This window comes from Pan troglodytes, chromosome 16, assembly GCF_028858775.2.
Source record: "Pan troglodytes isolate AG18354 chromosome 16, NHGRI_mPanTro3-v2.0_pri, whole genome shotgun sequence".
NCBI lineage: Eukaryota > Metazoa > Chordata > Mammalia > Primates > Hominidae > Pan > Pan troglodytes.
The window spans coordinates 24,470,988-24,484,423 of NC_072414.2; the positions used below are offsets into that span (position 1 = coordinate 24,470,988).

The window sequence follows — 13,436 nt, forward strand, 5'->3', positions numbered from 1 at the left end:
CCTCCCCAGAAGAGCTGCTTTGACAAGCCTTCTTGCCTTACCCAGCACTAAATCCCTGCCTGCTCTCTCAAAATTTCCATCTTTTAACTGGTTGTACGTATAACCCTCCCTCATCAAGTCAATAGATAAACAAACCCTGAAAAATAAACACCCCTTCCTGGCCCAGCAGCCCACAGCCTAATATTTACTGTATTCCCGGGCTTTCAGAAATGCAACTCGCCTGCCGGTTCACCCTCACTAGGGCGGCAGCTGCACGGGAGCTGCTGGGCTCACCCGTTAAGCAAGAAGCCAATAGCTGGACAGTGACACTCAGACCCCAGCTTGGGTGAGCCTGGTTGAAAGCCCCCTTCTTTCCCGTCCGACTGTGGAGAAAGGGGGCGGAGCACACACAACTCTACTGCCCTCCGCATCCTTCAGCTGTGCTTCCTCCTGGGAGAGGGAGCCACTCATTAATTTGGCCAAAACCTTCTTGAGGGCTGTAGGTTTCACAGGCTGGGTGTGTGGGGGCCACCATGCTAGAGGAGAGGCTGGTGTGTCAGAAGGCAGCCACCTAGCCAGGGGAGGGTCAACCTGCTTGGTGACCTCCTTCCCCCAGCTGGACACAGCGCCCTGCACTCTCTACATGTGACTGTTCCCCTCAGAGCTGCTTCCAGGGGAGGGGTTCTAACCCTGTGGGTGGGGACATTGTGTTACTTTACAGTGGGCCATGGCTCCCTCTGACATCTCCAACTCAGAGGCAGTAGAGAGAAGATGAGAAACTCCATGCACCTCCTCCCTCAGCACCCCCACCTCTGCACACGTCCACATATGGAGACCCTGACAATGGGCCCTGGGAGTGCCACCATCTGTGCCTCCTTTCCATGCCTGCAGCAGCCATGCCCACTCTCCAGACCCTCACCCGCCTCGCTCAGTAGACGCTGCACTGCCTGTGGTCCTGCCCCTACACCTGGGCCTCTGTACCCGTCGGTTCTCCCAGTCTGGTTCTTATTCCTCACAAAGAGTAGGGAGCCTGTAAGGTCACCTGTTGAGCAAGCTGGGGGAGAGAGTAGGGTGGGGATGGGAGGATGAGGAGGAGAAGCTCATGGTCATGCTGGAGACTCAGCTGAGCAGAGTCTCTGCAGGCCCATTGGCTGCCTAGCCAGTGGTGATCCTGCTCCCACCCTCATTTCTTCTTTGTTAACAAAACCTCATTAAATATTGGACACCTATAAACCTCATGGACCCTCCTCCAGCCTCCCCACCATGTATTGGTGAGTCTAAGTCAACTCTAGTCATTTCATTCCTCTGGACATTGATTGCTTAGGGCTTGGGCATGAGCTGCCTCTTCGCCTGAGCCTGAGCCACAGGTGCCCTCTGCACCTACCACGCTGATGCACTGGGCCAGGGAGAGCTCCATCTCGATGGAGATGAGCTGTGAGGAGCTGGCGGCTGGGCGGATCAGGTTGTGGTAACGGGTTTTGTTCAGAAGGTCGTCCATCAGTTTCTGCTCGGCATGGGCCATGCGGCAGTCCCCTGGGTAAACACACAGACATGCTGGGCCCTTGTGCAGCTGTCTCCCACTGCAGCTGACAGCTATGAAGCAGGAGCTGAGAGGGCCAGGGAGCACAGACACCCTGAGAGCTGGCTGAAGCAGTGAAGGTGCTGGCCGGCCTGGCTCTCCCTGGGGACTTCAAATGACATTCATGACAGAGCTCAGCTACCTCCTCCCATGCCATACCTCTTCCTCCTCCTCCTCCTTCCGTCAATGAACAGCATCCCACGCTCTACACATCTGATACAAAACTGGGTGTCTCTTCCTGACCCCTCCCTTGGTTCATATAAGTGGCTACCAAGTCCTGTCAGTCCTCCCACGGCTACAGCCATGTCCCTGCCTCCCCCACCCTGCCCACCTTCTGTTCTCTCCACCCACACTCTGCCCGTGCCATCCATGTGCCATACAGTGGCAGACTGGTCTTTCTACAGCAAACTGGACTAGGGCCCTTCCTTACCCACAGCTCTCAGAGCTGGAGGTGGAGTTGAAACTCATGTTTTGGCTTGGCATTCAGAGCTCTTTCCCCCTCAGCACTGGCTTATCCAGAGTGCTCACAGTGCAGGGCAGGAGCCCCATGACTCAAATGTGGGTTTGGTGCAGAACTGGGTCAGAGGTGGTGCTTTCCCTATGAAGAGACGGGGCTGAGATGGGATATTCTGGGTTCAGAGTCAGATCTATGGAGTGCAAGGTTTCTCTGAGACACCAAATGGAGGGGTCCAGCTAGCAGCTGGCTCCTGGTCTGGAGCTTCAAGGAGAGGTCTCAGCTCAGAGCCACATTCAATAGCCAGCTTACATGCGGCCTCCTGCAGGGAGCCCCTGGAGCTTCCACAGCCTCAGTTCTGCCCCTCTGCATACCCCAGATCTCCTGCTAAGTGGTGTTTGGGTCTTCATGTCATCTCCCTCCCATGTCTGGGAGTAAAGGTGAGGTGCAGGGACTTGCGCTTGTGTACTCTGGTGTCTTAAGGGAGAGTGTGTCAAGTAGAGTGGAGGCGGCTTGGAAAGAGGGAGACTCAGAGGAGAGTGAAGGACACGTGACCAGGCGAGCCTGGGAGCAGGAAGAGAGTGAGCAGAGGAAACTGCTGGGTCAGGGGAGCGGATGGGAGGATCAGGGAACGAGGAGGGCTGGAGAGGTGGGTGTGGGGATGCTGGCAAGGGGCTGCCTGGCTCGCCAGGCTCAGGAGTTGGTTACATCCTCCCACAATGGCCAGCTCACCTGGTCGCTCCAAAGCCCTCCCTCTGTGGGTGGGACCAGAGGGCCCAGAGCACGGATGACCCAGTTGAGCAGGACTGAGGTGGACTCAGGTGGGTGCCGGGCTGGACTCCTGGCCGTAGGGAGCAGCTGCCACCCTGCCTACTGCATCCACATTCCAACTCGCTGCCTATCTGAGCAGATGTGATATTGGGCACCTTGTGGAACATGCTCCTGGTGCACCTGCTGCCTGCTGCCCCTCCTGCAGAGTGCCCGGGCTCTCCAGAGGGGATTCCTGTGGAGGCTTGGCCTAGATTCTGAGTCCTGCCTCTCATACCCGGGGCTGCTACCCAAGAGGCCAGCTGCTTGAGTACCCTGGAAGCCAGTCTGTAGCCCCAGGCTACAGCTGGGTGCATCCCACAGCCCTTCTTTAGTATACCTATTTGGACTGACTGCTCATTTCATAGAGAGGGGTGTGTCTTTCCCCAGCCCATCTGGCATATCTAAGGCAGCTGTGGGGTCAGAATCTGCAGCTCCCAGCCCCTAGCCCTGCAACAGTAGGAGAGGCTGGACCCCACATCTCTGAAGTCCCACTGGGTTGGTGCGAGCGGACTCCCAAGTTCAGAGCTGCTGTGCAGGCTGTGGGGCTCATGCACCTGTTCTGAACCCACCCGATGTGCTCAGGTTACTCACCTTTGGGCCTGTCCTGCCTCTCTGGCATTCGGCTGACCCTGAAGGCCTCTCCCTCATCTTGACCACCAGCTATGGGCTCTGACTTAGAGGTTCCCAGAACCTTAGACCATTTGGCCGACCCCCCATTTCTCAGCTGAGGAAACTGAGGCCAAAGAGGGGAAGCAGCTTTCTCAAGGACCCCCAGCAAGTCAGAGGCAGAACCAGGTCTAGGAACCTCTTTTTGACAGAGGTTCTCCCTGTCCCCTGAGCCTTCTTTGGTGCCTCATTAACTTCCCTGTAAGGAGACTGCCCCGCTGAGGCTGGAAATGGTGCTGTCCAGGGTGATGTGTGCCCGTGACTGTGCTTGTGTTTGTACTTGTGAGTGTGTATGGGGGTGGGGATGAGGGGTGGGAATAAACGGCAGGGATGCTGGGGGCTGGAATACACTCTGCCTCACCCCAAAAAGGGGCACAGCAGAGCCCAGCCAAGCACAGCACATGCTTCGACTTTCCAATCTGCTGAATGAGTGTGAGGCCGGCTGGGCCCAGAAGACAAGGGACAGGCCTTTCCCCACAGATGGCAGGGGGGCCCAGGATGGGTGGAAGATTTTGCCACAGCTTTGGGGGTCCCATCCCAGCCCATGGGCTGACTGTTAAGCAGAAAAGCCACCTCTAGGGGTCAGTCATGATCTAGTGATTCTGATGAGGAGGGGGCCCCACCAGCCTCTGTCCAGGGTCTTGTCTGGGAAAAACTGCTCCCTGGCAGAAACGGGCTAATAATTTGAGAGGAAGCCATAGCTGAAATCCTAAACTGTGTGAGTGTGTGTCTAGTTTGAAAAAGCATATTTGACCTAAACATTTATATTGAAAAAATGGAAAGATATTCCCCTTGTTTTGGAATACAAACTACAGAAAGTAACAGTTAACAGAATCCTATTGGAAAGGTCAGATTCTGCATCTGGAAAGGCACAGTGATTTTCAGCTGGGGTGTGTGTCCTTAACTGAGGAAGGGAAGGTGAGATTTATGTTTAGGAAAAGGCAGCTATGAATTTACCTTGTATAAAGAGCTTGCTATATACTATTAGTGCTTTTCAGTCATGTCAGAATCTGCCGGATGCCTGTGGAAATGCAAATTCCCAGGCTTCATTCCCAGAGATTCTGGTCCTGTGAGCCTAGGGTGGGGCCCAGCAAACTCTATGGGGTGGTGCAGGCTGCCCCAGGACCACACCAAGAAACACTGCAACTGGCCCCCACACACATCCCAGTCCCCAAATATGTAGGCAGGCATCTTATCTCCACAGAACAGATAGGGAAACTGAGGTCAGAGTGGGGAAAGAAATGTCATGGGGTCACCCAGGAAGTAGTAGCATAGCCACGATACACCCACTGCCTGCAGTCACCATCTCTGATGGCAGCTCCACCTCCCTACAGGAACCTTGCCTACCCCCACCCCTACCTCCTGTTGCCCCTATGGTGGGTCTCTGTCCAAGGAAGATGTATCCTAGGTCCTCTAGGCTGACTGGGGCTCAGAGGAAAAGCTTGGCCCAGAGTGTGGGAGTTAGAAGGGTCCTTGGAATTCAGGTGGGGAAACTGAGGCCCAAAGAAGGCAGCCCTCACATTTGAACTCTGCCTGGAGAAGGGCTGGGTCTCTTTCCTGAGTGGTAGGTTTGACTTCACCAGCCTGGCCCTCAGTCAAGCTGGCTGTCCAGGCCCGCCACACCTCGGGGTGGGTGACCAGAGGCGGTGGTGCCATAAAACACGTTTCCTGGGAGATCCACGCCCATAGCTCAAAACATTCCAGGTCTGGTGATTTGGGCAAGCCCCCTTCTCTCTCAGCCTTGTTTCCCCGTCTCTACAATAGCCGTGTTGCAGGAGACGTCTGTCTCGGACTGAGCTGCAGATTTTCTCCTGGCTGCCTTCACCGTCCAGGTTGCTGGCTCCTCTGTGTCCACTCTTCAAGACAGTCACCTCTTAGGTGAGGAAGGAGCCTCGGCCCTATCGGGAGTGGGAGCCGGTGCACCCCCAGCCTCCCAGGCCGCTGGGGATGACTTAGGCTGCCTGCAAAGCCGGTGCCATTCGGCGCCGCTTCCCAGGCTGCAGACGACCTCCAGGGAAGGAGGCCCTGGCCCTCACAGCAGCTCTGTGAGGCCCCCACTCCAAACCTCGCCGAGCCACCCACACATTCCCTCAGCCCAAAGAGGCTTTTAGGAAAATGAATCATCTCAAGTTCATACCCATGGGGTTGCTGAAAGAAAGGACAGTGCAGGGTGAGCTGGCATGAGGGAGTGCTGCTCTCTGCAGGCTTTGCAGGGATGGCTCTTAGGAAAAGGGCCTGGAATCTGGGAGGGTGACTAGCTCAGGGTTAAAGGGAGGGGATGGAGCTGGAGTGAGCTGGCCTCATCGTCCCCCTTGGGCCTTCCAGCCTGGGCTCAGGTGATTCAAGGGAGCAAGCACCTCCTTCTCCTGGCCAGGGAGTTCTCGCCACGTTCTGGAATCAGTACCATTCCCTTGGGGGCTGGGGGACAGCAACCACCTCCGGACCTGGCTGGAACTGCTGCAATTCTGGATCCAAATGGCCCCTGGCAGCTTCTCCATCTCCTTCTCAGTCCAGCCCCCACCCCTCCCCCATGAGGGCCCCAACAGCAAATCTGACAACTGGAGGAACAAGGCAGGAAGGGCAGAATCTGAGGGAGTGACCACCTTCAAAAGGCAGCTCTGTCACCTTCTCTCCAGGACTCTGAGGCTTGCTTTCATATTGCTCCCTCGACATCCTTTTGCTATAATCTGGCATGTTGACATATGGTCTTTAAAAACAAGAACACTGATGACGTGGAGCAGACTTCCCCTTTGGGATGGTGGGGAGAAGTTAGGGTTGAGGGCATCCTCTCTTCTGCAAACTGCAGCAGTAATAGGTGAGATATATAAAGTAAATAAAGGCCAGGTGCGGTGGCTTACGCCTGTTATCCCAGCACTTTGGGAGGCCGAGGTAGGCTGATCACCTGAGGTCAGGAGCTCAAGACCAGCCTGGCCAACATGGTGAAAACCGGTGTTTACTAAAAATACAAAAATTAGCCAGGCATAGTGTTACACACCTGTAGTCACACCTACTCAGGAGGCTGAGGCAGGGGAATCACTTGAACCCAAGAGGCGGAGGTTGCAGTGAACGGAGATCTCACCACTGCATTCCAGCCTGGATGACAGAGTGAGACTCCATCTCAAAAAATAAAAATAAAAAATTAAGTAAATAAAAAAGACACACCCATGCTGAAAAATAAGTTAATCACCTTCATGAATGAAAAGCAGTAAAGAAATGCAAAGTGGTTGGAGGCTGAAGAGCCTGGAGCCTGCTGGGCTTTGAAAACCAAAGACAGTGACAGGTCTTTTGGGATAAAGGGGAACCAAATGACTCCTAGCTAGAAGCTGAGAGCTTAGGTGTACCCCAGTACTTGAAAGCATGCTGGCCAGGTGCAGTGGCTCATGCCTTTAATCCCAGCACTTTGGGAGGCCGAGGTGGGCAGATCACGAGGTCAGGAGATCAAGACCATCCTGGCTAACACGGTGAAACGCCGTCTCTACTAAAAATACAAAAAAAAATTAGCCGGGTGTGGTGGCGGGCACCTGTAATCCCAGCTACTTGGGAGGCTGAGGCAGGAGAATCCCTTGAACCTGGGAGGCAGGGGTTGCGGTGAGCTGAGATCACACCACTACACTCCAGCCTGGGCGAAAAGAGCGAGACTCCATCTCAAAAAAACAGAACAAAATAAAACAAAACAAAAAACAACCAAGGGTGCTGGAGGGTGGGGGAGTCTGCTGCTGCTCTGTGGTCTGTATCCCTGGCTTTATGGGATGTATACCTTCCCAGTATCCCCAGGACAGGAGCTTGCACATGCCGTAAAACCTGTAGGCCACTGCAAAACTGTCAACGTCAGGCTAGCAAAGGTGATAGGATTAAATAGGTTTTTATAAAAGTTTGACAAGTTTTTTTAATAAAAGAAAAAGCTATTTAATTATCTATCAAGAATAATATAATCTTGGTACAAAGCTTGGCACAAAAGGATGTCCAAGTTCACGATGGAACAGTCTGAATGAGGAGTCTTTGTCACAGGGAGAGGGCACAGGGCAGTGCTTAGTGCTTGGCCTCTGGAGCCAGGAAATCCGGATTTGTATTCCTGCTGCCACTACTTATCCTCCCTGTGACCTTAGGGAAAATGACTTGCCTTCACTGGGCCTTCACTTCCTCATCGATAAAGGGGGAAATAACCTTTACAATAAGCCTTCTAGGATGAAATGAAATAATTCAAGGAAAGTAACTTAACAAGACCCAGAACATAGAAAACCAAATAGATGTTAGCTATTATTAACTTTTAGGAACATGAATTCCAAAACTTTAAGTAAAATAATACCAAGTTGAATACAGCAATGTACACACACACAAATAATGCATCATGCTGAATTAGGTTTTATTACAATAATGCAAGGGCAGAGTCAACATCAGATAATGCACTATTAGCAAGCTAGCTTCCTTTTTTTTTAAGACAAGGTCTCACTGTCACCCAGGCTGGGGTGTAGTGTCAACATCTTGGCTCACTGCAACCTCCACCTCCCCAGCTCAAGCAATCCTCCCCACAGCCTTCCGAAGTGCTGAGGTTACAGCTGTGCGCCACCACACCCGGCCCTATCTTCCTTAATGTAAAGCAATTATCATACTTAATAGTAAAATTTTAGAAGCGCTTTTCGTCAAAGTTAGGACATAGACAAGGGTACCTTCTATCGCTGTATCTACTGAACATGGCACTGGAGACCCTAGGTAATGTGTTAGACTAATACATATGAAATTGCCATTTTTTTAAGGTTATGGAGTGCAGTGGAGTGCAGTGGCATAGCATCAGAAATGTATGTAATTCAACCTATAATAGAAATAAATCAGCTGGGTGAGATGGCTTATGCCTATAACCCCAGCACTTTGGGAGGCTGAGGCAGGAAGATCACCTGAGGTTAGGAGTTGGAGACCAGCCTGGCCAAAATGATGAAACCTCATCTGTACTAAAAAAAAAACACACAAAAATTACCCAGGTGTGGTGGTGGGTGCCTGTAATCCCAGTTACTCAGGAGGCTGAGGCAGGAGAATCTCTAGAACTCGGGAGGTGGAGGTTGCAGTGAGCCAAAATTGTTTCACTGTACTCCAGCCTGCGCAACAGAGTGAGGCTCTGTCTCAAAAACAAACAAACAAACAAACAAACAGAAAGAAAGAAAGTTTCAAGTTTTCTCTTTACACAATATGGATGTACTTCATAATGGACTTTCTCATCATGATTCATGAGTGAAGTGACATTCAAACTTGGTAGCTTTTCAGTAGAACTTCCTTTCCCAACATTTTTTTTCTGTTCCTTTAATGATGGCAATATCTGAGAGCTCTGAACATAAGTCAAAGGTTTGATTATTTTTCATGTGGCTGGAAATTTTTGCCCTCTGTCAAACTTGGAAATTTTTTCCTCTGCCTGGAACTTTTTGCCCCGCATCTTCCGATCGCCCCCTGTGTCCTCTTGTTATGCCACTACCCTTTTTTGAGTGTGTCTATTTTCTGGCACTACAATACATTCTGGCACTACAAGGCTCATCTTGTGTTTTCTCTACCCTGACCCAGAATCAGCCATTACTTCAAGGTGCCCTGGTTCTGATATTGGAGAATGCTGTTAGAAACCAGGATGTGGTACTAGGCATGCTGATTTCTATTGGAGTGTAATATAAAAAATTTGTAAATTTTTTGTAGGTGCTCCCAGTGGATAGGATTAGGAAATAAAACATGCATACTAACCACACATATACACACATCTACATCTGTTTCTGTATCTGTCTGTATACATATTAAAATAAACATGAGTTGATAACGAATGTTTCCGCTTTAATCCAAGCACAGATTTCATCCTAGCCTCCCCCTCTTCCTTCTTTTTAGCCTTTTCAACAGTGGGAAGTGTGGCTCTTGTTATGTACACTTTATTCACTTATTTGTTTGACCCTAGTGTCATAAAGTAGTTCCATATGCCTGTGACAGATTGATTAACTGGAGTCCATTGTTTGTGGAGAAATATTTTTGTCCTAAGCCTTACAGCAGGGGTGGCCAAACTTTTGGCTTCCCTGGGTCACACTGGAAAAAGAAGAATTGTCTTGGGCCACACATAAAAATACACTAACACTAACAATAGCTGATGAGCTAAAAAAAAAATCACAAAAAAATTTCATAATGTTTTAAGAAAGTTTACTAATTGGTTTTGGGCCACATTCAAAGCCATCCTGGGCTGCAGGTTGGACAAGCTTGCCTTACAGTATCCAGTCAAAATACTGTTTTCCAAAATTAGTTATTTTCTTCTTCATCCCTTTCAGTGTGGCCACTATTTATAATGCAGTTTGGTTCATTAGTGTTTGTATTCCAAAAACACCCTCAGCCTTCCTATCCTAGTTTTAATGAATTATTAGGGTGAAACATAGTAAGAGTCGGAGCTATACAGAAAGGTCTACTCAGAGGTGCTTTGTTCCCTCCTATTCTGTTCCCACCACTCCTACTTTCCACTACTTTTTCCACTGACCCTGTGAGCATCATATTTATTGTTAATGGCAGTTACATTTTTATCAAGTGCTTACTATCTGTAGGCACTTGGTGTGTATTGCTTCTTCTGGTGTTCACAGCAACCTCTTGAGGTAGGCACTATTATTATCCACCGCCCGCCCCCCTCCCTGTTTTTTGAGACAGAGTCTCACTCTGTTGCGCAGGCTGGAGTGCGGTGGTGCCATCTCAGCTCACTGCAACCTCTGCCTCCCAGGTTCAAGCAGTTCTGCCTCCGCTTCCCAAGTAGCTGCAAGTACAGGTGCGAGCCACCACACCCATCTAATTTTTGTATTTTTAGCAGGGATGGGGTTTTGCCATGTTGGCCAGGCTGGTCTCAAACTCCTGACCTCAGGTGATCCCCATTTTTTAGATGAGAAAGCAGAGTCCCAGACAGCATAAGGAACTTGTCCAGAGTGGCATCTCTGATGCATAACCAGTACTCAAACCAGTATTTTGCTGACACCAAGGCCTGTGTGTAAACTGTAAAAGGGCTGTTTGGTACCTGCTTTCCTAAAGTTGTCTGATCCCTTCTCAGTCCAGGTCTTCCTGAAGCTTGGCACTTCTGAAGTCACCTTTCTGAAAACATTCTGGTAACTGTTAGATCCCTTGTTCTAGCTATCGATATGTTCTGTGTGGTTAAACAAGGTTCACAGTGGGCCACCTGGCCTTTGGAACTTGGCTGAAGAGGCTGCCTTCAGTTCATCCTCCCCACCCCCATTTTCAAAACATGGGTTTCCATGTGTTAGTTGTAAATTAGGAAACATAACCATGTTTTGAGGCTTCATAGAAAACAAACGTCTGGGGTCACACAGGTTAAAGGAGGAACCAAATTCAGCACTATCACTGTTCTATTCGGCAGGCAATTCTGGGGCCTTCCTGTGTCTCAGGTTCTGTACTAGTTGTTTCAGGACTTTGGGATAAACACAAACTATCCCTGCCCTCAGGGGGATTAAGGTCAGGTGTACAAATGACTCTAATGCGAGGCAAGGCTGGATTCAGTGCTGGAAGAGGAGGGCATACCTAACGCTATGGGAATTCAAAGAGGAAATGATCAGAATGAGGAGGGAGATATGGGTCATTCCGGGAGAAGCTTCAGGGAAAAGCAACATTTGAAATGAGACTTTGGAGAGTGAGGGAGGTTTGGGCAGATGGATAGAGAGAATGCAAGGCCAGGGGAAAGGTTTGAGCCAGAAAGGCAGCTTGGGCAAGTGCATGGGTAAAACAAGAAAATCCACTTTGGGAGGCCGAGGCAGGTGGATCACCTGAAGTCAGGAGTTGGAGACTAGCCTGGCCCACATGGTGAAACCTGTCTCTCCTAAAAATACAAAAATTAGCTGGGCATGATGGTGGGCACCTGTAATTTCCAGCTACTCGGGAGGCTGAGGCAGGAGAATCACTTGAACCCAGGAGGCAGAGATTGCAGTGAGCTGAGATCACACCACTGCACTCCAGCCTGGGCAACGAGAGTAAAACTTCATCAAAAAACAAAAAAGAAAGAAAGAAAATCACAAGGCAGTGTGGGGAATGGTGAGTAATCTAATTTGGTTGTTGCAGAGAGGATGTAGAAGGAAGTGACAAGAGAGAAAGCCAGACAGGTGGCTTGGGGTCATCTTAAGGGCCTTTGTGCCAGTTAGGATGTTCTAGACTTCAGTCAGGCTGCCCAGCTCAGACTGGCTCAGACAATGAGGGGGTTTATTGGTCATGTAATTGGGAAGTCCAGAGGTTCTAGACTACAGAAAATTATTATTTAGTATTAGTTTGACAGCAACACCTTCTGTTTTCTGGGAGCAGGAGATGCTTGTCAAGCTGTAGGTCACTGAGTTGAATATTATCCTGCTTTATTAAATTTCCAAGGGCACAGTAATTGTTGAGAGGGGAGAAGTACACATGAAAGAAAACATGACCAGCTTAGAAATGTCAAATGATTATGACGTTGTTATAAAGTATTATAATTCTTTCAGCGTCTACTATAAGTAGAGAAACTTGAGTTCCAGGTTGTGGGCTTGGTTCCGCCAACAATCAGGAACATGGTTTTGCATGAAGCCCTTCTTTCTTCTATAATCTTCAGTGTCCTCACCTGCAAAATGAGGCGTTTATATATATGTGTGTGTGTGTGTATATATATATATATATATATATATTTTTTTTTTTTTTTTTGAGACGGAGTCTCGCTCTGTCGCCCAGGCTGAAGTTCAGTGGTACAATCTCTGTTCACTGCAAACTCCCCGTCCTGGGTTCACAGCATTCTCCTGCCTCAGCCTCCCGAGTAGCTGGGACCACAGGCACCTGCCACCACGCCCAGCTAATTTTTTGTGTTTTTAGTAGAGATGGGGTTTCACCGTGTTAGCCAGGATGGTCTCGATCTCCTGATCTCGTGATCTGCCCGCCTCAGCCTCCCAAAGTGCTAGGATTACAGGTGTGAGCCACCACGCCCGGCCAAGGCCTTTATTATATTAGGGTTCCTACTGTTTTTTAAAATACTTTTATTAAGTCCAACATTTTTATTAAGATCATTGCTTTTATACATGCCTATTTATGAAAGGGGTTTTCGAGTGTTTACCACTTTTTATTAGAAATAGAGACAGTAAGAATGTTTGACTTAATTGACACAGGCATAATTGAATGGGTATAAATGGCATGCCATAGAAAGAGAAAATTAAGTTGAGCTACTCTGTTGGTTTCACTGATGAGGGGATACATCATTCAAACAGCCAGGAATTAAATCCGTCCGACTCACAAATGGGGAAACCAGCTGTGTCTGTACCCATGGCCAGCCAGATTGAACACAAATCAGGAAAGTCAGTAACTTTTCCTCAGTTCTGAGGGACTTCAGTGGCTGCGGTTCATTTTCCTTTTGCTTCTGAAACAGTGCAAGTTGGTGCTCGCCTGGACAGAGCGGCAGTGGGTGGTGGCGTCTGAAGGCCAGGTCTCTGTTGAGATGACTACACGTCGTCTCCCAGTGCCCAATGCATAGAAAAGATACACTACTAAGTGTGAGATGCTCAGTGAAAAATAAAATCTGGGGTTGAATCATCATGGGGGATACTGCATACTCTGCTTCCCCCCTGCAGATTTCCAATGCTCATTAGTTTATAGAGACTCTGAGAATTCCTACAGCAAAGGCACCTGCCGAGGTACTTGCAAACTAGTTTAGCTAAACCAGACTTTCAACAATTGGTTACTAAAGACCACTCAAAGTCTGTCAACACTCTGTCATCTCTATGTAATGATAGAAACCTAGAAATTCAGGGTAAATGTGTAGAAATTTCTATAGAAACTTGACATTCTCCCAGCATCTGTATGTGACATCAAGGGACTTGTCTCAATGAGCAGTTACAGACCAACTCAGGTTTTGTCAGACTCGATGGAAAGATGCAGAGGCTGTGAGCTGCAAACGAGTCACATGCACAAGGACCACATTGCAAGCTGCGTTCTTTAAGG

General features: G+C 49.4%; 2 protein-coding genes across 2 annotated transcripts in view; one reads left to right on the plus strand and one right to left on the minus strand.

Moving 5' to 3' along the window:
• LOC107966661 (U3 small nucleolar ribonucleoprotein protein MPP10) overlaps nucleotides 1-13,436 on the plus strand; it is a 54,601-nt gene that overhangs the window by 23,685 nt on the left and 17,480 nt on the right.
• On the minus strand, nucleotides 2,316-3,470 carry LOC100615960 (uncharacterized). The gene is given in 3 exon segments (XM_024349389.2): nucleotides 2,316-2,716; nucleotides 2,718-2,882; nucleotides 3,414-3,470. Coding segments are annotated over 3 exon segments (618 nt in total). The 3' UTR covers nucleotides 2,316-2,320.